Consider the following 25,443-nt stretch of genomic DNA (forward strand, 5'->3'; position numbering starts at 1 on the left):
GTGTACTGAGTGGGAAGAGCATGGCTTTGAAGTTGAACAGGCAGATTTGAATCCCAGCTTGGTCACTTCTTGGTTGTCTGATCTGGGACAAGTCACTGTCCCTCTCTGGATGTCACCTGTCAAAACAGAAAGGGCAATAGCTATCTTACAGTGGTTTGGAGCAGTTTAAATAAACAATGAAATAAACCTGAAAATATACCTGACAAATAGATGTTCTTTCATGCCCCTGCGCCTCCCACCCCAGGCCTCTGCACATGTCCGTGTGAAGGCTTTATCAGTAAAGAAAGTTAAGGTAAAGGTAGGAATAATTTGTCAGGGACTTGCTGTGAACACCTAGGCCTTGTGGTGGACGGAAAAGAAGACATTTTCAGTCAAGGAACCTGTAATCTATATCAGGTGAGAAAAATCACATATAAAACATTAGTGGCCACTATGTAGCAGTGGAATTGAGAGAGCAGGAGGATATTTAGGACTGGAATGATCAAGAAAGGCTTCATGGAAGACGTAGGAGCTGATGGAAATACAGGCTCCATGGATGTATAACACTTGTGTAATGTTATTTTTGTTCTAAACAGAAATGTTTTTCAAAGACTATATAATATAAAAAAAATTTTTTTTAGGTTTTATTTTTTTTAACTTCGTTTTAAATTTATTTAAATCATTTTTGTTTTTCAATTACAGTTGACATATTATATTCATTTCAGGTGTATACACCAGTGATGAGACATATAAAATAAAAAATTGATTCTTTTTTGATCCTCAGTCATTAGTTGTCTTAAATTTGAGTAATTTAAAATTCAACAAATAATAATAAAAATAGCAGTGTTTTATTTGAATTTTCTCTGCACACTATGTATAAAACTCTCTATTTAATTATAAAAGGAAGCTATTTAAATCACTCTTAACAATCAAAACAACACCATATCCAGCCCACACAAAACCTCAGGAAAGGGTTCTCTTGGTCCCAGAATGGAATGTTCCCACAGAAAAAGCACCAGATATAGCACAGCATGTAGATACCCAGAGTGAACAAAGCTAAACTGAACTTGTCTATATGTATAACAGAGAAACCTGTAGACGAAAGGGGTTTTAATGCCAATTTAGGAATCAGGAATGATTATCTATATGCATTTAAAAAATAATTTGGGTAGAGAACTGGTCTTAATGATTCAATTTATGAGATATTCCTAAAATATAAATATGTGTACATGTATGTTTGTTTCTATGTGTGTACTTATAGACATGTTTGTGTTTCCTTGAAAGGGGTGTTTGTACTCAGGCCCCATGTTATTGTATCATCATGGAATACTGTGCCCACGGCCAACTCTACGAGGTTTTGCGAGCTGGCAGGAAGGTCACGCCTCGGTTGCTAGTGGACTGGTCCACGGGGATTGCGAGTGGAATGAACTATTTGCACCTTCACAAAATTATTCATCGTGATCTTAAATCACCTAAGTGAGTACGGGAGCTAATTTTTTAGCCATTTTGTTTTATTGCTTTGAAGTAAGAAATTCCATCAACCATAGTTGAAGTTTTCAGACATACTTTTGGTTCAGTTTAAATCAGCATAATAGGCAATGCTATTTGCATATCTTTTGGATTATTGTTGACCTACTTATCTATATGGCAGATATATTCAGGCACATGATACTAGTTTTCCCTTTTTGTTGCTTTATAACTGTATAATTATGAAACAATTCATTCTCTGAATAATTAATCATTTTGAATAATTAATGCAAAACTTCCTCACTTGAAGTCTTGATTTGTTGTTTTCCTGTGTTTCCAGAAAAACATTTTTTAAAACTGAGTTTCAGAAATGTATTTAATACAATCAGATAAAAGTGAATGAATAAGAAACAGAGGCAAAGAGAAAATAAAAACGTTAGCAATGAAGCTTGTTCACAAAATGTATACCATAAGGTTCTGTACCATTGTTAAAGGTGGACTACATAATTGGCTTTGAGTTTCCTAGAGTCTAAGCAAAGAAAGAAAGAAATAGTTGTAAGGTTCACAGTGTCCATAAGAAAACATGAACTAATTATTTAAGAGAAGCAAAGCTGCTTCTAGTAATCTCTGTTTTCAAAACAATCCCTTGGCTACTAACCACTTTAAGAAGAATATTTATTCATTTTCTCAAATTGTATAAAGGACAGAAAAGAATTGATAAAATGGTATATTTCAGTGTTGCTCCTATTTTTTAAACATTATTTTTATTTTTTCTCATCATGTTTTGGTTTGGGGATGAGAAAAGGATTAATCTTTTTTTCAAAAACATATTTGCTTGTGCTTTTTATGATTTACAACATATTTTTATATCCATTATCTCATCTGCTTTGATCTTGGCCAAAACTGTAGGATAGATGTGACAAGTATCACTATTGTTATTTTATATAAGAGAGACTAGGGCTCAGAGCCCAAAATCATGGAGCTAGGACTTGAACCCAGAACTTCTGGACCGAAGACCACTGCTTCCTACATCTCTGTGTGAAGGTGAGGGATTCACAAGGAACCCTGCCTGCCTCTTCTCCCCTGAAGATACAAATAAGTTTTTGATTATAATCTTCAAAGGAGCTCTAACTTATCACTGTAGTTCTCAACAATGATTATTACCATCGTCAGCTCACTGAACAACCTCCTTCTTGATTTACTTGCAAATAGCTTTATTATATGGTGTTTATTTTTTTATCTACATTCTTAACCCAGCCTGTTGCTTTTGTCATCCACACATGAAGGACTTACCAAAGGCTCTTTGAATGGTCTTTTGAATCACCTTATTCTCCTTGAGAATTAATTCTAGAGAAGGAAGTCAGGAATATTTAGAATGCATAAAAATCACATGCTGCTCTCTTTAACTCCTATCATTTAAAGATTAGAATAAGTTGGTTACCCAATAAGCTTTTCCCTCTGTTATCAGTACCACTCTGAACCCCTTGGCCTCTTTGGGTTCCAGACTAACTTTGGAAAAACATAGATCAATCTGGTTTGCTGTAAAGAGAGATTTTATTACCTACATTAAATCTTTAGGCTGTGTGACCTTTGTGTCAGAGAAGATTGCACAAAAGTTCCAGCATCGTATCTTCTCTAGTCTCCTCCCATGCCCATTCCCTCTTGTCAGGCTAACAGGTCCCATGATGAGCAGCACAAAAAGAGGCAGAGGGGAAGTTTCCAGTATTTTTTCCCCTAGGGGTTTACTACCTTTTCTGACTGTCATGGTTTATGATGCCATCAATTCTTCAGTGATCTCTAATAGCCCATGATATTTTTTTTTCTTTATTGATTTTAGAGAGAGAAGAAGGGAGAGGGAGAGAGAGAGAGAAATGTCGATGAGAGAGAACATGGACTGGTCACCTCCTGCATGCCCCACACTGGGGATTTGGCCCACAGCCTGGGCATTGCCCTGACCAGGAATCGAACCGGTGACCTCTTAGTGCATGGGTCGATGCTCAACCACTGAGCCACACTGGCCGGGCGTAGCCCATGATATTTAATCCCTATGCATTTTCACCAAGACTAACACCATTAAATCAAAATTCCTAAATTATGTGAATTTTACGTATTGGTGCAAAACCGGGGCCTGGGTATGGATGAAGTTCTTCTAAAGCAGTTGTAAGCACTGAGCTGTTTGGTACATAGAGAGCTATTGGACACTGGCAGGGAGCAGGGCAAATTTGAAGTCCCTGGTTCAAGCAGAGAAGGGAGGAGATAGACTGAGAAATTATCTGTTTTCTCACCATCTTGACTCTGATACTATTGGGGTAATAAGCCTTCTTATTGTTAAAAATAGGTCTCTAGATCATGAAGCCTGTGAGACCCTAACTCATTGACATTCTAAAATTCTAAACAGGCTGCTTCAAGTGAACTCAGTCTGGTGTGTGAGGATGTTAATATGTTGGATTTGGCTGGTACCAGACTGTATTCATCGTTAAAGCTAGCAAAAGCAGTTTGCCCAGGTCACATTTCAGACAACTACTGTGAAAATTAAAACATGAGTCGTGTGGAATCTACTTAAGCTTAACATTTATTCCTGCTTTTCTTCATCAGTATTAGTGGAATCCCAGAATACTTATTAGCCTTTTAATGGTCCCATGAATGATTTTAGCTGGCCATCATTTAAACAGTGTTTTAAAAGAAGTGTTTCTTAGTGGGCTGTCTGAGACTAACAGGGTGGAAACCAATATTTATTGAGCGTGGGTGCTTTACTTATCTCATTTAATTCAAACAAAAATCCTATGAGGCCATTATTACAGGCTCATATCCTATCCCTTAACTAAAGCTCTTGGAGTCAGATGATTTCAGAAAGGTAGCAGAGTGTAACCTTACACCCCCAGCGAAGACACCCTGAATCAGCCACATTCATGCCTGTAGCTAAACCTATGGTAGTCACATTAAGTGTGTTTGCTTTATACATATGGAAAATATGTATTCACCGTTTTTAGAGCTTTTTGCATTTTTGAATTGTGGATAAGATACTGTGAACTGAACTGTCTCCACCTTATAGATGAGAACATTGGCTTCGAAGAATTAAGTAAGTTGGCAAAGCTCGCACAGCGGTGGAGACAGGATAAAAGCAGGTGTAAAAGCCCACCAGGCTGTGCCGCCTCATGAGTGTGAAAAGTGCTGTTTCCAGTGTATTGCTAATGTCCTAGTAATATTGGAATAGTGGAAGCTGAATTCTGCAAGGAAGGGGCAGCAAAGTCTTCAGCTGCCAATTTGAATCATGTGTTTTCATTGGTGCTAATGATCTGGATGTTCTCTTATTTCTTTTTAAAGTGTTTTAGTGACGCACACAGACGCAGTAAAAATTTCAGATTTTGGTACATCTAAGGAACTCAGCGATAAAAGTACCAAGATGTCCTTCGCTGGCACAGTCGCGTGGATGGCGCCAGAGGTGATACGAAATGAACCTGTCTCTGAAAAAGTCGATATATGGTGAGCGGCACCGTCTGTGCCAACTAGAAAGCCTTTTCCCACTTTCACCCTGTGAGCACATTCCCCCATCAACACGTCTGCTTTCCCACAGTATTCTTTACTGTTATCCACTTCTGGAGACGCAGTCCTGTTAGCTGAGGTACTACCCAGCACAGTGATACATGGTAAGGATTGGGATAGGAATTAGGGCGACTCAGTTTTTGGGACCCCCAGAGAATATGCTAAACTTTCTGGAAAATGGAAAGTTTACTTTAAATAACCATTTAGTACAAAAGTCTTCCTGAAATGTATCACATAATTCTCACCTTCTTAAATAAAATACTTTAAACAAAGTATACCTTTTCTTGGTGGCTCAGACCATCATTGTATATATCAGTGACCTGCTGATGTGAATAGTTATGTGCTGTAGACCTATTTGAGTTGTATAGTGCTGTTTGTCCTTTTATTAGACAGCCCCTATGGGCTATGCTTTTTTGTTGTTGTTGGCCTATTTATAATCTTTATCCATTTTCCCTCCGAATCTTTGCCATTAATAGTATATTTTCCTATAGTTGCTTTTCTTCTATTCTTGAAATGGACTATGAATAACTTTTAGGCTTAAAACTAAAATAACAGCATATGTTAAAATTGCATCTAACACCAAAGTAAATACGATAAAGAATAAATGTGGAATCACTTATCATTTGGGTAATTATAACAAATGTGTCCTTAGAAATTATGCCAATTTATGTTTCCGACAGAAATGTATGAGTATTTTCTCAGTCTCACCAACAAAGTTAAACTTTTGGATTTTTGCCAACCATGTAGGGTTTGTTTGTTTAAAAGATATCTTTGGTGCAATTTTAGTTTGCATTCCTCTTCTTTTAAGTGAGAAACATAAAACATTTTTTTTATGTTTATAAACCATTTGTAATCTCTTATTTGTGAACTATTCTTTTTCTTTGCTAGTTTTCTGATCTTTATTCTTATCAACTTATAAGAGTGCATATGAATTAGATACTTTTCACATTGTGTTATTTTGCTTATGGTGGAGTTTTTGTTTTGTTTTGTTTTGTTTTAATGCAATTAACTTATCATTCTCTCCTTTTATGGCTTCTGGATTTCATAATCAGAAAAGTCTTTACCACTCTAAGATATTAAAAAATTTTTCCATATATGCTTCCAGGATTTTTATGATTTCATTTCTGTATATCTAAATCTTTGATTCATTAGAAATTCATCTTTATGTAAGATGATGTATAAGTTTCATTTTCTCCCCCGTTGTCCCAACAGCATTTACTGAATAATCCATTTTTTCCCATTGATTTGAGATGTCACTTTTATCATATTCACAATTCCTATATGTATTTGGTCTATTTCTGGATTTTCGTTCCATTCCATTAGTGTGGCTGTCTCTTAGTGCACCAGACTTAATCACTGAAGCCTTATAAACTGTCTCCATATCGGATAGTGTTGGTTACACTCATTGACTTTCTTTTCTAGAGTTTCCCTGGCTGTTTCCATTTTTCCTGTAGCAGTATTAACATTTAAAAACTGAGCACACATTTGATTAAAATGAATAAAGAACTAAAACACAAATCGGTCTTTCTGAAGTGTCTTCCTTCCATGTCCCTGGTCCTACTGCAGGTCGTTTGGAGTGGTGCTTTGGGAGTTGCTGACAGGAGAGATCCCTTACAAGGATGTAGACTCTTCAGCCATTATTTGGGGTGTTGGAAGCAATAGCCTGCACCTTCCAGTCCCTTCCACGTGCCCTGATGGATTCAAAATTCTCATGAAACAGACATGGTAAGAAATACATTTCTCCCAATATTCTCTTTTACCTTCTTCCTTAACACCACATTTAAAACCTCTTTAAAACTGCAGGGAAGTCTGTAATGTGTATTGGGATTGAATCACCTGTTAGTATAAAGACTAGGAGGCTTGGAACTATTTATAAATAAAGAATTTAGTACATCTTGAAATAGTAGACCTTAGTAAACGATAGCTATTATTATTTTACTAGTCCTAAGGAGTTATTATCAAATAGGTCACTGATACTAGAGAGTTTCATTTTATCAACACTGCCTGACATATAGCTATGCATGGAGTCAAAAATGGCTTTCATAAAGTAGGATAAAATCTTCATCCTCCTGGACATAACTTTGGAAATGCACAAGCTACCTTTTTTCTGCTTTTAGGCAAAGTAAACCTCGCAACCGACCTTCTTTCCGGCAGACACTCATGCATTTAGACATCGCATCTGCGGATGTTCTTGCCACCCCTCAAGAAACTTACTTCAAGTCTCAGGTAAGTTGAAACTTCCTACCAGGTGCTGCTGACCAGACAGACAGGGAACTCTCAATGAGAAAAGTGATTCTTAGAAGAGGGCCATTTTGATTCTTATAACAATTATATAACTCCATTAATTGTGAAACAATAGCTATGATACTCACACATGTGACATTTTGGAGTCTCTTGAGCACATCTACTACTATCTCATTTGAAAAGAACATGCATTAGAATCTGATCTTCACAGTTGGTTCTTTTGACGAGAAAAGAGGAAAAGAAGATACATAAACTGTAAAGTACATGTATTTAAATTAGAATTACTACTGAACTTTATGAAAGTATTATTGTCTTTGAAGTAGAAAAACTAAAGTACAAAAGAGAGAAGTTAAATACTAGAAAGAGCCCAAGATAGAATTTAATGTATCTATTAGCTTTTATTACATTAGAAGCCATTTCAAAACGTATGACTTAAAACAATAACTTTTTGTTTAGCTCTCGATTTTGTGGGTTGGGAATTTGGGGAGGTGGCTCTTCTGCTGGCTTTGACTGGGCTCACTCACACCTGCAGTCAGTTGCCAGGTTGGCTGGAGCTGGCAGGTTCCAGATGGCCTCGTTCCCAAGTCAGGCAACTGGTTGGCTATTAGCTAGAGCACCTCAGTTCTCCACATGGCCTCTTATCCTGCAGCAGGCAAGCTGGGGCTTGTTCACATGGTGTTCTCAGGGCAACAAATGCAGCAAGAGAGCAAGCCCCACTACACAAGTAATTTTCAAGCCTGTGTGTGCCTCGTGCGTGCTATTGTCTCATTGGCCAAAGCAAGTCACAAGCCAACCCAGATGTAGAAATAGACGTTACATCTCAATGAGAGAGTCTCCCATAGCACATTGTAAGGGCATGGGTGCAGAGAGGAGAAGAAACTGTGACTATTAAATGAAAATGCTACAAATGTCGTAAGGACTGGTGGATAGAAAGTGGTGGGAGATAAGCAGACATGAGGCCTTTATCCCTACCAGACCCAGGCAATAGCAAAAGGAGTAAAATGGAATGAACTATGGCTTCTGAAATAAATGTGATGATCCTAAATTATTGCCTTATGCCTGCAGAATTTCACAACAGTATTACCGAATTTCTTATCATATAGCTTTGTCTCATTCATGTAACTGTGCTTCTCAGGTATCTGATAAACATAGAGATACTCTGCCCATCAGACACTGGGATTATCTTAATAAAGTCACAGGGCTTTGGCAGTTTCTAAAAAATGATAAATCAGAGACTTTTATCCTATTGCTCAAAGTCCCAACACACATTTGTTTTTTTTTTAATATATATTTTTATTGATTTTTAGAGAGAGAGAGGAAGGGAGAGGGAGAGATAGAAACATTGAGAGAGACATCAATTGTGGGGATCGAGCCCACAACCCAGACATGTGCCCTGGCTGGGAATCAAACCAGCGACCTCTTGGTCCATGGGTCTGTGCTCAACCACTGAGCCACACCAGTTGGGCCCAACACACTTTCTATAAACTACAAACTTAGTTCTCCCCACAACCATGTCTTTAAATATTTAGTCAGACTTGTCCCTATAGTTTTTTCAGTGTTTCTGAGGAATTACTATGTAATTACTATGTCAAGTGTTTGATCTTAGAGAAAATACAAGGATGTAGGAGGTTGACTTCATACCATTTCCTAGGTTCTTTGATATGCATTAGATAAATTCCCTTGTAACTATTAAAACTGTTGCCTATCTATTCAAATACATTAGGTGTGGAGCACTGGAGAAGTCTGCCAAATAGCTCCTCTTAGTGTTCAGAAAAATACTTAGGTCATTTTGTGAAATGAAAGAGAATCACAGAGTACTCTCTAGGAAATCCTTCAAACTGTAGGGTATGGTTGCAATCCCAGCTTTGCGACCTTCACAGTAAGACTATACACACCACAGTTTTGAAGAGCAGTTTTGGTGAGTTATTGAGACAATGTAACTGTATATACCTGGAAACTTCAAGTTCTAAGCAGACTTTTCTTGAATGCTCCCAGAATATCACTTCTTAGCCAGTGCACTATATTCGGAGCCCCCACCATATGCAAAGCACTGTACAGTGCAGCTAAGCAACCATGTCGGGGTCCTGTCTTGTACAAACTCACTTTTATCAGTACATGCACTGCTAAACTTGAGCTCAGAAAAGAAAAGGTTCTTTTGGAGCAAGAATATGAAAGGAAGAGAAAAGGTCGGGGAAGGGAAGGAAGAGAGAAGAAAAACTTAGTATATTGGACATCTTTTAATATTCATTTTTCTTCCACATTTTTCTCCCAACATAAAAGTTTACCTCTCCTTAAATTGCCCTAAATCTTCTTCTTCTTCTTCTTCTTTTTTTTAAATCTTCACCCAAGGACATATTTGCATATATATTCAGACAGAACAGGAGGGAGAGAGGGAGGAAGAGAGAGAGAGAAGCATCACTGTGAGAGAGACACATTGAGTGGTTGCCACGCACACAACCCCAACCAGGGCCGAGGACAAACTGTAACCAAGGTACGTGCCCTTAGCGGGAACCGAACGTGGGACTTTCTGGTCCTGGGGCAACACTCTAAGCGCTGAGCCAAACCAGCCAGGGCAGCCCCAAATCTTCTATCCTTGCTAGTTTCTAGAATTAAGCCTTGAGACTAAACCCCTGTCCTGTGACCTTGGATAATTCACTAAACCTTAGCTTACTCATCTAAGCGATGAAGATAATCATACCTTCTCTTCCTTGTGGAGTTTTGGTAAGGATCAAGTGAGACAATAAAATGCAAGTGTATTGTAAACTGTAGAGAACCTCCCACAAAGTTACAAGAATTAAGCCTCCTTTGGATTGTTATGTTCTGGGCACTTTTCCTGATGAACTCCTGAGATGGGTAAGATGGCAGCTAGGGAACTCCTTCCTATTCATTGTGTCTTGACTTCATGCCACCCAAGTGGAGAAGAGTTGGTTATTAGCACATGATTTTTCTTTGCTAGAGCAGTCTCGTACCTGACGCCTCGCCTTCTCCTGCCTACTGACAAAATCTTGTCAGCATCAGTTATCAGTCAACGGTTGTTGGCCACTGGTCCCCACCTCCCACCAAAACTGTCCGTCAAGAGTGCTGCCAAAGCCCAACCAAAGGGAAAATGCTTCTTTCTCTGTTTCTCAGTAGCAGCACATGTGTAGAGATGCAGCGCATATAGAACAGATGAGCAAGCAACCAATTTCATTACAGTATAAGATTCTGCCAAAGCTGTTGCTTCATTCTTAGGCAATAACCCATTTCTCCAAGTAGGCAATGATAGTTCCTGGTATTCAATTACATTTGCTGTCAGTCTTTAGAAACCATTTTAACCTGGTCCCAGATCCCAGCCGCCAGGTGGACCACATGCCCTGCTTCTAAGCTCTCCACCACCCTCTGCCTTTACACCATTCTAGTTTCCTTTTGAGTGCCACTGTGACCACCCAGAAATTCAGGGGAGTTGCAAACACTAAGCTCACTGTAGGGATGAACTCTGCTGCTTTCAGAGTAATCTTGTCATGAGCGAGTAGGTACTTAGGCAGAGATTGGGCACTTACCTGGGAGCAGAAAACGGGACTCTGACAATCAAGAGCTGGGCTTACAACATCTAAGTATTTTCTGACTCAGAATCTATGATTTCCTGCCAGTTAGCCCCTCAAAATCCTGCTTCTCTAGTCCTCAAGTGAAGTTGGAACTCACTTGTTTTTTACTTTTTAAAAATTGTGGTAATATATATATATATATATATAAAATTCAAAATTTGCCATTTTAACCATTTTAAGTGTACAATTCGGTGGCATTAATTACATTCACAATGTTGTGAAACTGTCACCACTATCTATTTCTAGAATTTTTCATCACCCTATTAAGCAATAACTTCTCATTCCTTCCTCCCCACAGCCCCTAGTAATCTCTCATCATGAGAGATTACTTTCTGTCTACTTTCTGTCTCTATCGCCTTACCTAGTCTAGATATTTCATTCAAGTGGAATCATACAATGTTTGTCCTTTTGTTCACTTAGCATGTTTTTAAGGCACACCTATGTTGTAGCATGTGTCAGAATGTCATTCCTTTATATGACTGAATAATATTCTGTTGAATGGATATACCCACATTTTGTTGATCCATTCTTCTGCTAACTCATTTTCACTTTGACACCTATATTATGGGAGAGAAAAGAAGCAAGGCTTGGATGCAAGATCTTCAGTTCTACTGACTGAATAACTAGAAGTCTGGAGAAGACAAAAACCTGAATGTTATGACCTTTCCCCGGCCTTATCTAGGACATAAAGAGGATCCCATTAATGGTAGAACCCCAGTTTCACTAGATTTTTTTTTCCTTACCTGCTTACACAGGAGAGAATACCTTTTGAAGCACCCCCTGTTACCCCCTTCCACTCTCCACATGCACTTTGGGGCAAATCCCCATAAAGAATCCGGTCTCCAGTAGCCTCAAATTAACATCTGCTCTGCTTTCCACTGACTCTGGCTAGACACAGTAGTCTCCCGCCTAGCATCTGCTGGGTCTTACTTTATTGGATAGCACTGGTTCCTTCTAAAAGACTGTAGTCCCCAGCTGGCACCCATTGGGTGCTGCCTTATCCTTAAGGCACTGGGAGCTGTCATTTCCTGCTGTAACGGAAGCTCTGGACTTCACAAGATTCTAAAGCTGCATTTTGTTCTGTTTACACAGAGAACTCTTTCTCTCCCTGTTGAGTTACTTTTTTTTTTAAGTAACAGAGCAGTGCTGGTTATGGCAACGTTTTACAAGTATTTTAGTGACAGTGGAAAATGCCCCTCCTCTCCCATGATGGCGGCTTTGTTATAGGTCAAGTTCATTCAGGACTCCTCCCTCCTGCACGACTGTTTTCTCTCAGAGGCTCCTCAGTCTGTGCACATGGGCTTCAGATATGCCCATACATGTCTGAATTGCAGAGTAAGTGACAGTTGGAACTCCTATTACATAAAGATTCTAAATATATACGATGGAACTCCAAAATTAACATCTACCTGTCACATGATACCTTTGGGGGAAACATTATGAATCAGTCAGTAGCTGCTGTTTCCCCGCATCCTGTTCCCTCTTCACGGGAGGGAATTTCTTTTTGGAAATTCACTTTCTTAATAGGTTTCAATCTTCAGAAGATTCCCTTTGAATTCTAACCCATAAATCTATAAGCAAAATATCAAGAGGTTTATTTTCTTTAGAATAAAAAAATTAAAAAAAAAGATCTGCGGTATCTGACTCCTCACCGCCAGAGAGCGGCATCCCTTTTCCCCTTCCTTTACGTATTGTACTGAAATCCACTGGCAGGGTTTTGCACAAAAGAGGATGCTTCAAGGCCCATATTTGACCTTCCCCTTACTCTTTTTTGTTCTAACAACTCTTGATTGTCAGTCTTCGGCCTCTTAAAGCTCAATACTCGTCCTACTTCATGACTTTGATCTGATGATTGAAAGAACAGCATTACCTGGGGCTCAACCAAACCAACATTTACTGTCAAAGACTGTTACCAAACAGTGGACAGCGCATTCTGGATCTTGGCTTTCTGATGGCGTTGTTTGGCAGGTTTGGTGCCCGAAAGTCAGCTGACTGGCAGAAACCTTTCTCCAATAGTCAGTCAACAGATATATGAAGATCTAGCATATTATAAATGGATAAGAAGGATAATCACTTTCTAACTAGTTATAATTCCCTCTATAAAATAAATAAGAAATGGCAAATTTGAGGAGAAACCGTTTGTAATTTTACAGTTCTTAGGTGTAACTTCTCCATGATCTAGAGAGGTCATTTTTTTTTTTTTTTTTTTTTTTGGATATGTGCCCCTAGCGGGAACCAAACCCAGGACTCTCTGGTCCGCAGGCTAACGCTCCAACTGCTGAGCCAAACCGGCCAGGGCTAGAGAGGTCATTTTTAACATGAATCTAAAGGTAATAGAATAGCTCTAGAGGAAGATTATACAATTAGAAACATTTAGCCTTTGCTGGAAATTATCTTAATTGCATTAGCTTCCTGGTATGATAGTCTATATATAATTTACAGAAACATCCTTTAGCTGCTTTTCTAGAAACTGCCTATTTGACTATATTCCAGCAGAAGTTTTCCTGCCCCCTAAAATTTACATAAAATTGGCTTGAAATTTCATGCCCTGTGAAAAGTCCAATGTTCAAACATTCCTGTAAATTCCTGGAGATTTATAATTTCATGGCCACTGGCTAACCTTCCTAAACTTCTTGGCCCCAGTCCCTGCCATTGTGGTTGTTCCTTTAACTTTGACTGAAACGTGAAGTTCAGCACCTTTCCTTGATTTCTAAGAAAAACAAAAACACTCATCCAAAGTCAGAGCGAATGTCAGGAGACTTTCCTAAAGGTTTAGGAAATTAAAAGTGGCTTACATTTTGAACAACTTAAATCACATCCTAGACATCCATTTCTGTCCTAAAAATTTTGTCAGCCTACTAAGTTGTTTAGCTATACTAGTTTTCTTCCTCTTCCTTCTTCTCTTTTTCTGCCCATTCCTTCAGCCCCAAATTCCTGTATAATTCTCTGTATTTTTATTTTCATCACCTGCTATTCATGCCCCTTTGGGTCTTCTACTCCAAATGTTTTCAAGATATTTTCATATACAGAACCCAAGAGGCATACTGGTGGCACCTGCAGAGACAGTCATCTTCTCACTGACCATATGGTTATCAGAGCTATTCTTTCTGGCCAGGCTTTCCCAGCCACCACCTTGACTGGCAGAGGCGATGGCTAGTGTTCTAGTGTGCTGTTTCTGGTGGCCTATGCTGCAAGGAAACTGGAAAAGAGATACATCGCATGTTGGACTGTATACAGAAAATGGAGTGGGGTATGGTGTGCACACACATTTTCATGAGATAGTTTATCGACTAATATTAATTGAACATCTATTCTGTAAAGTTCTTCAGGAGAAGAAGCATGCTGGGGGGGGGGAGGGGAGAATCTTATACACGATCCTGTCGTTGTAGCAGGATTGAACTCCTAGAATATTAACAAAGTCTGACTTCTCCTCACCCAGGCGGAATGGAGAGAAGAAGTGAAAAAACACTTTGAGAAGATCAAAAGTGAAGGAACCTGTATACACCGCTTAGATGAAGAACTGATTCGAAGGCGCAGAGAAGAGCTCAGGTCAGCTCCTCTCCACCGCTTCGCATCCTCAGGTCTCCAGACAGCAGCAGGAACTCTTTCTGAATCACCATTTCACTTCCTACACATCTTTCACTGTGCTATTTATTGCTGTTCTCTTTAAAATTTGCCTTAAAAGCTAGCCCTCCTTTATATCACTGTTTTATCCTCTGCACCCTAACTCTTGTCCTCTTTTATTAAATCTCTGCAACAGAGATTCCTGGAGCAGTGCTGTTCGTTCATTCGGCCCCTGTCCTAGGTGACATAGAAGGCCAGAAATGTACAAGATGTAGTCCCTGGTCTCAAGGTGTTTATAATCTTTTAAGGGACACAAGACATGTTCATAGAGAACCACTATAATTAGGCAGGATCTGTGCCACGGATAAGTCTAAATGAGTTTTCATGGTGTCAGCTCTAACTGCATATTTCCATTAACAGTGAGTTATACTGTATTCTTATTAAAATGTTGTCAACACTACACAAAGGGTACAAATTATGCACAAATCATATTCACATTTTATCTGTGGCCCTTCTGGCTGTTCTGCATGGCTGGATAGCCCCTAAGGGTAAACCAAATGGAAAGCTTAGCTTTTCCATCTCCCACTCCACCTTGGCTGAATCATTGCATCAGACAAAGGAGACTTAAATTTAGAAGGCCCTTGGGCAAATGCTTTTGAGATAAACCATCCTGGTTGTTAGTTCATTAGAGCTGACTTTTGTTCTCCCCCAAGTGAGTCGATTTCACTGATCCTGTGTTTTCTTTGATAGGCATGCTTTGGATATTCGTGAACACTATGAGAGAAAACTTGAGCGGGCTAATAATTTATACATGGAACTAAGTGCTATCATGCTGCAGCTGGAAATGCGGGAGAAGGAGCTCATTAAGTACGTATCCAGACCACCGTCTGCCCTTATTGATTAAGTCTGTCCATCAGCAGAAATGCACTAATTTTCCACGTTGCGGCTACTCAGACCTGGCAGATATTTTATTCATTCCCCCAACACTCCTTCGGGGATGTGCTGTGCATAGGTCTCTGCCCCTGGGGAGGATTGTGGTTGAGTGAGTTGCTGCAGAGCTGGTTCAAGGGGAACATGCACTGGAAAGATATTTGCAACTTCACCCTGCTGAATGGCTCAGAGAAGGGTCCTCATTTCATGAAAAGCTCGATGTTGACCGGGGCTTAATGCCCCCTGGGGAAGTGAGGTGGCTTCTACATGTGATTTAGGGTATTCCCGAGAAAGGCAAGAAAATCCTGGGGTCTGGACCAACACAGCAGCTACCAAAATAAGTAGGACTTCTACCACTGCACTATGTCTCTCATGTAGAATATTGGGGAAGGGAAGGTCAGTCTCTGAGTTCATCTGTGAGCTGAAGGAAAAAAATGAAATCAAGTTAGTTTGAATTTAATATCCCCCCCTTTAAAAAAAAAATGTTTCTAGTGACTGATTTTTTTCAGAGAGAAAGGAAGGGAAAGAGGATTGAGCCCCAAACCCGGGCATGTGCCCTGACCTAGAATCAAACTGGGGATCTCTTAGTCCCTGGGAGGACACTCAATCCACAAAGCCACAGCGTTGGAGGCTCCTTTTTTTCTTTTTTACTTGAATAGCAACCTTGTTATTCAAATAGCCCGTGTCTAGGAAGTGTGGCCAGATCGGTGGGTGGAATTAGCCTGTGAAACACTCTGCCCAGCCTTTCTGTCAGCAGTGACTGAGGTGGGCCCCTTCTTTCTGCAGGCGTGAGCAAGCAGTGGAAAAGAAGTATCCTGGGACCTACAAACGGCACCCTGTCCGTCCCATAATCCACCCCAACGCCATGGAGAAGCTCATGAAAAGGAAAGGCGTGCCTCACAAACCTGGGATGCAGACCAAACGGTGAGACCCTTGTGCTGACCTGCTAGTCAGAGAAATGGGGAAGTAGCCCCCTTCCATACAGTATCAGACTGTGGTGAGCGTGGCCACTCTGCCTCAGCATTAGCACACGTGCCTCTAGGTTAAATAGAGCTGGAAGGTGAGAAAGTGAGCCATGGACCCTAGGAATCCATGATTTCCTATCTGAGGCATAGATGTTTATTATCTTAGCATGCAACAGTGAAAAGACAAATAAACTGGGGGTCAGACAGACCTGGGTTTAAATCCTGGCTCTGCCAGTTATGAGCTGTGTGATTTGGGCCATGTTGACTGCCCTCTTTCAACCCCACAGGGAAAGTGATATAACTATGGCACATGAGATATTTTTTTCTTTCTTTGACCCCTAATGCACAGAATTGGGTTAATTATAATTCTTGATTTATGCAACATTGGCCCACGTGTGGCCCATTTTTATTTATTCGTTTAGTTAGTTCTTTTTAATAATGTAATAAGTGCCTGTAAATCCACCACCAAAAATGAAAGCAGGGACTTTGGTTTTTATTGTTTTTTTCTACTTCTCAGATTTGCATGTCATCCTTGCACGGGGACATGCTGATCTTCTCTGTATCGTTCCCATTGTAGTGTGTGGGCTGCTGAACCCCGCTCGTAGCAGGGACTTAGATAATTACCTCTGTCTACCCACATGGTTCCCCTCATTCCACTCCTGCATGGAGCTTCCATGAAGTTTAAATAACACAATATGTGAAATCACCTAATAAATCACAGGTGCTCAAAAAGTGGATTTTTACATAGTGTTTAAAGATTGCCCTTTTTCCTAATTATAACACATTTTCCTTATACTGTTGACTCTTGAACAATGTGGAGATTCGGGGTGCCGACCACCTGCTCAGTAGAAAATCCACACATAACCTAATTCAGCCCACTACAACTCAGATTCCCAGCCACAGTTCTAAAATACTGTATTAGTTAAACCTTAAAATGCTCTTCCAGTCCATTTTTATTACCAACTTCTGCTAGAGCCCTATTCCTCCCAGGCAATGGAGAGTTGACTCTGTCCTAGCTGAATTAATGTAAAGGAAAGAAATGTCCCTCAACCTGGGGCATGAGCCCAACAGTGAGACTTGAGCTAAATGCGGTAAGAATAGAGGTAATGGGAAAATGCAAACCAAGAATCTATTATAAGGCTTTCAGAATGGTGACCAGAGACCATGACTAATGTGAATCTAAACTACTAGTGAGCAATTCCATAGATTAATTCCAGTTTTGCTTTTACTTACCACTCCTTACTGTCACCTGGTCAAGTTCTGAGAAATTGTTTGCGGAGAGCACCTGACAAGACCCTCCTGGAAACCCCTCTTTCTTTGGGTGTATTAATTCGTTAGTTAGGGACCGAGTTTGCCTGCTGGCTGCTCCCTGCAATCTGCCTGTAGTAAAACTAAGAGCACTGGGGGAGAAAATAGTACCTTTTTTTTTTTTTCAAAATATGAGCTCATGTTTACTTGAACTTGTGCTCTGAGAAATACGTCTGGAGGAGCTGGATGCCACCAGCAGGCGCCTGGCCTGCAAGCTAACTGAACTTGCCCAGGAAGCCACATGGATGGGATCAGGGCTGTGAAGAGCCATGCTTTCAGCTAACTGCCCCTGAACAGAGTTAAGTTTCAGATTATTTGGACAGTTCAATGATTATCAAATCAGAAGTCCGGTGACCTCTGAGGAGAGCAGAGAGGAGAAACCGTCCGCCATCCTTTAGCCTAGGTTTCAGTTTGTGTTTGGTTAAGGACTAGAAAGAAGAGAGTCAGAGTTCAGGTAGGGGTGCACCCAGCCTGTCACAAGTGTGTATTGGCCAATAAGAGAGTCTGAATACCTTACAATAAGGAGAAGGTTAGAATGGGGAAAGAACTAGTCCTTGGTGTCAAAAGACTTGGGGTCAGTTTTTGAGTTCTGCCATTTACTTGCTTTGTGGTGGACACAAGGCAGTGAACCTCTCTCATCCCTCAGTGTCTTTCTCTATCAAAGGATATTGTAATAGTAGGAAGCAAGTGGTTTATATACTAAAAAGTGCTTCGTAAACGGCGAAGTGCCGCACCAACGTTACTCTGCGATGTCCGCTGTCCGCACTGCCAGCTGCAGCCTTCGCCGGACTTGGGACACTTCCCCCCCAGCTCTTTTACACCCCGCCGCAGCCTGCCTCTGTGTACGCAGGTGCCCTGAACTGAGCCTTGGAGGGCTCTCTTGCCTCAACAAGAGCCCCAGGCCTCCTCCATCCAGCTACCTTCTGTAAATCGGAGACAGGAAACTGCTGAGGGCAGCACAATATCCTACCAGCCTCATCATAAACCAGAAACTCCTGGAGCTTCTGTGCTACAACAAGCCTTTCACTGTACTTCTTCTGAAAGGGAAGAAAACCCCCCTACTGCCCGATGCCGGCCAGTTTCCTGTAAGCCCTCGCTCTTGAAAGTGTAGTCCTCAGTTCAGCATCATCTGAGAGCATGTTAGAAATGTAGACTCTGAGACCCCACCCCAGACCTACTCAATCATTTTAACGAACTCCCAGGTGACCTGCATGCACCTTCAAGCTGTACCCTATCTAATAAGCCAGACAAGACATTGGCAGAGACTTCTGGTCTGGATTCTACCAGTAACAAGCTGAGACCATGAGCCACTTTGTCTGGGCTCCAGCTTCCTCATCACACAGGTGGGGGCAGGACTGTATCTGTGTTTCCAAGCAAGGTCTGGGATACCCTAGGGCCTGCATAGAGAGACATCTCAGGGACTACTGCAGGGGTGAACAGCATGAGGAAGGGGAGCCTGCAGGGAGGGGCCTCTGCTTCCCCACCTTCAACCTTTCCAGTATGTCTGCTCCCTATACTGGGCTTCTCCTAATAATTAATTTCAGTAAAGGATTCTGTTGTTAAAAAAAAATTGGAGGGGCCCTCCAACTCTGAAAGCGCCTGCTGATTTTGTATATGTCTGATCCCAAACAAGGTGAGGCTATCTCTGGCAGGGAAGAAGTAGCAATACTACCTGGTATCCTAGAATCTCTGCCCTGAATCGCTTCATCGGTTCGGAAGTCAGTTATTGCTAAGCTACGCGCCTCGGAGTCAGTGTGCCCGGGTTTACTCAGCAGCTGGCTTCCTGCTGAGTGTGGTCTGCGTGACTGGCCCAGCGGGCACGTGGAAACGGGCTGAGAGAGGACCTCTCACTCCAGCAGCACAGTGCGATGCCGGGGCACTCCTCAGGGGCCCTCCCTTGCTGGCTCTGCTCAAGCACCTGGGCTCTCTACTGCTTCCCTGTCCTCTGGCCCCGCATGTTTCCCCCTTCCTGAAACACTGAGTCCCCACTGGGACTAAGACTCCCGTCAGTGTCCTCCGCATACAGAGATGAATACGACGACGTAGTCCCAGCCCTCAGGAAGACCTTGTCTAGACCAAACTACCTGAATTTAGCCTCTTGCTTCATTAACCCAAGGTTTCCTTCTCTGGTACCAGAACTCTCTCCTTTGTGATTCCTTGTAGAATCTATCTGGATCCATCATCAGTCAGATTCCTGACCATGGGCAGTGCCCATGCCCATGTGTTGGCGTATTGGCACCAAGCTGATAGCTGGTACTCTGAGGAAGAGATCCTGAAACCTGTAGGGTAGAATTAGAATTTAGAGGAGGTTGAGTATGTTGGCCAGTGAGGCACAGAATGAAATCCAGAAGGCATAAAGGGAATCCTCTCCAAGTGGACATCTAGGTTGTTTCTAAATGTCTGTTCTTTAGAGCAATACATTAACAGTGTCTTCAAGCATCCATTTTTGTGGACCTCCATTATCTCCTTTGGGTAAATCCCTGTGTGTGACTGCTAATTCCAACAGAGTGTGCATTTTAAGGCTGGAGACACAGTTCCCCAAACTTGAACGTGTTTTCATATGTTTAAAACGAAACCTGTTATGCCTGGCCGGTGTGGCTCAGTGGATTGAGTGTCATCCCAGGGACTGAGAGGTCCTGGTTTAAGCCCCAGTCAGGACACATGCCCAGGTTGTAGGCTCCATCTTCAGTAGGGGCATGAAGGGGGCCCCCATCGATGTTTCTCTCATTGATGTTTCTATCTCTTCCTTCCTTTCAAAAAAAAATTTTTTAAACCTATTTTAAAAATAAATCAATAATAAAACGAAGCCTTTTCTGTTCTCCCAGGCCAGATCTGTTGAGATCTGAAGGCATCCCCAGTATGGAGGTGGCTCCCACTGTATCGCCTTTGTCTGGAAGCCCCAAAATGTCCACCTCAGGCAGCAAGAGCCGGTATCGGAGCAAACCACGGCACCGCCGAGGGAACAGCAGAGGCAGCCACAGTGACTTTGCAGCGATCTTGAAAAGCCAGCCAGCCCAGGAAAACTCGCCCCACCCCACTCATCCACACCAAGCTCAACCCCAGTACCCTTCTCTGCAGCAGCAGTACCAGCAGCCCCCTCCCGCCGCGCCGCAGAGTCACCACCCCAGGCTCAATGTGCACGGACAGGACATTGCAACCTGCGCCAACAACCTGAGGTATTTTGGCCCAGCAGCGGCCCTGCGGAGCCCACTCAGCAACCATGCTCAAAGACAGATGCCGGGCTCCAGCCCTGACCTCATCTCTGCAGCCATGGCAGCAGATTGCTGGAGAAATTCGGAGCCTGACAAGGGCCAGGCTGGCCCTTGGGGCTGTTGTCCGGCTGACCCTTATGAGCCCTGTGTCCAATGCAGGCCGGAACAGTGTGGGTCCTTAGATGTTCCTTTTCCTGAGCCGGTGGGGAACAGCCCCGATCTTTTCAAGCCACCAGCACACAATCCCCCCTCGGAAAATGCCCAAGGTTCTGAGGAAATGGAAGAAAACGAATTCAACGGCTGTCGGTCTGCGTCCTCCCTTGGCGTCCCTCATCACATCACCCCGCCAGTGCTACCTCGAAAAACAAGGCCCCTTCAAAAGGTAGGCAGAGGGACAGCAGTGTGCCTGCCCCGACAGGGTGTCAGCCTGTCCTGCTGTGTGTGTCGTAAGACTGTAGAAAGTGCACATTTCATAAAAGGATGAGCTAACAAGGGCATAAACAGAAGCTTCTTTTATTTTAAGTACTTTCTTTTCACACCGCTTTAATGATGGGCTTAGAAATATATTTTGAGAACTACTGAACCAGTGGTAGTAGTTCTCAAAATTTATAATCTATAAATAGATAAATAACTATACATTAGGGAGATATCATCAAAATAGTATGGAAACCATCTCTCTGGCCTAGTCCTGAGGGCTGTTGCAAGAAAGAAAGATCCCATTAGAAAACAGGTTTGGTTAAGCCCTTGTCCAGTTTGGCTCAGTGGTTAGAGCGTTGGCCTTTGGACCAAAGGGTCGAGAGTTCAATTCCTGGTCTAGGTTACATCCTGGGTTGCAGGTTCAAACCCCAGCTTTGTGCAGGAGGCAACTGACTGATGTATTCTCTCACATAGATGTTTCTCTCTCTTTCTCTCTCTCCCTGCCCTCCTCTTCCACTCTGTCTAAAACTCAATGGAAAAATATCCTGGGGTAAGGATTAAAAACAACCAAAAAAAAAAAAAGGGTCTGGTTAACAAAGTATTCTCTGTCCCCTCTGGGAAAGTCCTAGTGTACGTCAACAAATCCTAGCCTTTGAGAAGTCATGCAATAACCTTGTTTAACCCAGCATTTTCCTCACCTATTTGACCACACTGTCCTTTTAAAATACAGTCTATTTACACCCCCTCCCTGGAACTAGTTTTCTTCACAACGTATTTTGGAAAGCACTGCTTTAATTAATAACCATCATGAGCTGGCGAGTTCTCAGTCATTGAAACCTGTTCCTCGCCTCCTTGCCCACTTGCTGCCTGGGGTCTGTTAGCTGGGGGCAGTCCACCATAGTGGTTATGAGCATGAGCTTGGGGTCAGACAGACCTGAGTTCAAACCCAGGCTCTTCCACTTAGTACCTCTATGGAACTTGTGTCCTTGTCTATAAAATAGGGCTGATAATAGTGGGGCTGCCTCATTGCTTGATGTGAGGATTAAATGAGTTAAAATGTATAAAGCATTTAGAACAGGGCCTGCAACCTTCCAAAAAATGTGAGCTCATTTTGCTAATGAGTTAAACATAAGATGATGTATGAAAAGCATTTAGCACACAGTAGATATCCACTCAATTCTAAGTATTGTTTCATATCATCATCATTATTCTTCAGGATTTTAGTTGAAGGAATGAAAGGGTCTAAAATGTAAATGAGAATATCTTGGTCAACTAGATATTTGACAGAAAAGCTAAAGAATTGTATTCCCTCCCCCACATAAAGTGCTGCTGCTAACTAAGTATTTCCAGAAGTTAAATTGTTTCGGGTGGTGAGTGGATTTGGGCTAATCTATTCTCTGTTCCCCAACCTCTGTGGCTAGTAACATGTATTTTTTTCTGTAACAACTTTATTGAGGTATAATTCACATACCATACAGTTCTCCCATTAAAGTGGACAACTCATTCTTTTTATTCAGAGTTGTACAACCATCACAACTAATTTAGAGTATTTTTGTCACCCCAAAAAGAAACACTTAAGCAATCAACCATTCCCCGGCATGTATCTTTGAAGCATTCTGATGCCGTTAGGATGCCATCTGCGGGTCTGCAGGCCACGTAGCTCATTTTATATGTTTGGTCTCATTAGAACCGCACTCCCAACTTCTCTCTACCGACACATACTCCCACGTTTACTTCTGGGGTAAAGGGCTCATCTCAGCAGTCAGATATCTCCATCCCTGTCTTTCCTACTCAGAAAGCACAGAAGACAAGTGAGTGAGAGTGACAACATTTAGAACTGACCTTCAAAGTCCATTATCTTCAACCTTTGGTTCAATTACTTGGACCCAGTCACCTGCTTCACAGGGATTGCAGTAACCCAGTGCATCGTGCCGCTGTGGTAAAGGACAGCTGGCTTTAGTGTGGCTGTGCCTGTGCACTTGAAGAGAAGTGGAATCGTCCCTTTGAGGGGAGATTGTCTGCTCAGACAGGACACTTACCCAGCCTTCCAGATCCACCATAGAGCCTGGCAATCACGAGGCCTCAGATGGCCCTTACCCCGCCAACATACCGCCTCAATAGCGTGCTACGCCCCTGCTCTGTCCGCAGCACTGTGGTAGTGGTGAGGTAAGGGGTGCAGTACCAGATATGGTCTGACTCAAATGATGCATGTCTTAGCAGTGCAGATGATACAAGCATAATAACTCTAATATCAGTGGAAAAGCGATTGGTACATAAAATGGGAAAAACTAGTTGCTGGGCTTTGAACAATTGAAAGATCACTTCTTGGTGGAAGTCTCTAAGACGAAGACCAGTGACAGTGATTACACGAGACTGCCCCCAAATCTAAGGCCTCTTCTCGTTCCCCCTCTCGATCACTCACCTCTGGACACTTCCATAGGCCTTCACCTCCCTGAGGGCAAAGGGAACATTTTACTCAGTTCTGTATGTCTTCCAGCGTCCAGTGCAGGGCCTGTCGCCATGGACACCCAGGAAAAGAATGAGTGAAGAGATATGTGTTGAAAGATGACACTCAGCAAGCTACTACTCATTGCCTTTTGACGATTAAATCTTTATAAGGACTGTGTGTGAGTGTGGTGTGGGAGAGAGAGAGAGATAAAACTCCTTCTCCTTGTTTTCCTTAGAGCGGAGATGAGTCCTCAGAAGAGGAAGAAGGGGAAGTAGACAGTGAAGTTGAATTTCCTCGAAGACAGAGGTAAAACCATCAAACACGTGATTGCTCTCAGTGTGATCAGGTAACCCTGAGACCGCCACACTTCCTGTTCAATGGCCTGTCACTTTCTAATAGCCACCTTGTGCGGAAACCTGGACTCACCGTGCTGGTGGTTTCCCATCGCCACATTCTGGCAACTGGCTGTGCACCGCCAGTCCCAGTTTATCAGAATCCATTTCATAGGAACTTCGAGATGAGGAGCATAATAAATACAGATTCCAGGCTACAGCTGAGAATACAGTGGGCAGTTTATGAGGGATGGCCGTGTGTTTTATGGATGATTTTATTGGTTTCTGGTGTACCTCCCTGAATTAGTGTGCTTGGGCTGCCATAACAAAATACCTTAGACGAGGTGGCTTAAGCAGTGGAAATGTGTTTCTCACAGCCCTGGATGCTGGGAAGCCAAGATCAAAGTGCCTGGTGAGAACTCTCTTCCTGGCTTGCAGACAACAGCCATCTTACTGTGTCCTCATATGTTTGGGGGGGGAGGGGGGAAAAGGGAGAGATATTGTCCTCTTTTTGTAAGGCCACATCCTATAGGATCAGGGCCCTACCCTTTGACCTCATTTAACCCTAATTACCTCCTAAAGACCCTATGTCCAGCCTTGGCTGGTTTGGCTCAGCGGCTAGAGCATCAGCCTGTGGACTCTCAGGTTTGATTCCTGGTCAGGGGCTCATACCTGGGTTGCGGGGTTGATCCCTGGCCCCATGCGGGAAACAGCCTATCAATGTGTCTCTCTCACATGGATGTTTATCACCCCCACGCACACACACTCTATGTAAAAAAATAATAAAAATTAAAAAATCAATGGAATAATATCCTCGGGTGAGGATTAACAACAACAACAAAAGACTCCATCTCCAGATTCAGTCACATTGGAGGTTAGGGATTCAGTATATGAAATGGGGGGTGGGGGCAGGTACACACCTCAGTCCATAGCACTCTTCATGCCTTGGATTTTAGGCTTCTAATTCATTATCATTAGATTAGATGAGTTGAGTCCTCTTTCAACTCAGTCTTAGAAAGAGCTTCCTGCTTAGCCAGAGATACTAATTTTGCTTGTAGGATGAAAGAGGGACCACACTCCCCTATGTCTAGAACAGAGCTGCTCCTATGTAGGAGTAGGGGAGGTAGTTTTCCTCCTGGGAGGCCTTTTCTGCTAATAGGCATTTTGTTCTTTAAACATAAAGCTCAAAGAATCCCTGGAAGGTTTGTGCACCTGCCCAGAAACAGAGTTCCCTGCAAACCAAGGCACCCCTAGTCCTTTGGTAAATTGTATTCTGGGTCCCACGCTCTGCACAAAACTGAACTCTGTTCTCATCTCCTGAGCTATTCCTGCCATGAAGCTATTGCTGCCTCACTGTCTCCTCATCACTGTTTTCTCGTGTGCAACCAGATGGAGTCTAAGTAAAACGAACTCATTCGCTAGCATCACATGGTGTTCCTATGACACACC

At 42.2% G+C, this 25,443-nt stretch overlaps 1 protein-coding gene and 1 non-coding gene across 2 annotated transcripts in view; one reads left to right on the forward strand and one right to left on the reverse strand.

The window, feature by feature from the left end:
* MAP3K13 (mitogen-activated protein kinase kinase kinase 13) overlaps positions 1 to 25,443 on the forward strand; it is an 83,335-nt gene that overhangs the window by 55,189 nt on the left and 2,703 nt on the right. The window contains exons 4-12 of the mRNA XM_036243161.1: positions 1,264 to 1,455; positions 4,771 to 4,929; positions 6,556 to 6,714; positions 7,107 to 7,215; positions 14,257 to 14,366; positions 15,132 to 15,248; positions 16,098 to 16,235; positions 20,410 to 21,178; positions 23,898 to 23,968. Of these exons, the coding sequence (XP_036099054.1) occupies positions 1,264 to 1,455; positions 4,771 to 4,929; positions 6,556 to 6,714; positions 7,107 to 7,215; positions 14,257 to 14,366; positions 15,132 to 15,248; positions 16,098 to 16,235; positions 20,410 to 21,178; positions 23,898 to 23,968 (1,824 nt within the window). The remainder of the gene's footprint in view (positions 1 to 1,263; positions 1,456 to 4,770; positions 4,930 to 6,555; positions 6,715 to 7,106; positions 7,216 to 14,256; positions 14,367 to 15,131; positions 15,249 to 16,097; positions 16,236 to 20,409; positions 21,179 to 23,897; positions 23,969 to 25,443) is intronic.
* On the reverse strand, positions 16,772 to 16,873 carry LOC118617953. The gene has a single exon (XR_004956909.1). It is a non-coding gene; the product is annotated as a U6 spliceosomal RNA (small nuclear RNA).

Source organism: Molossus molossus, unplaced genomic scaffold (genome assembly GCF_014108415.1).
Source record: "Molossus molossus isolate mMolMol1 unplaced genomic scaffold, mMolMol1.p scaffold_m16_p_5, whole genome shotgun sequence".
NCBI classification, from domain to species: domain Eukaryota; kingdom Metazoa; phylum Chordata; class Mammalia; order Chiroptera; family Molossidae; genus Molossus; species Molossus molossus.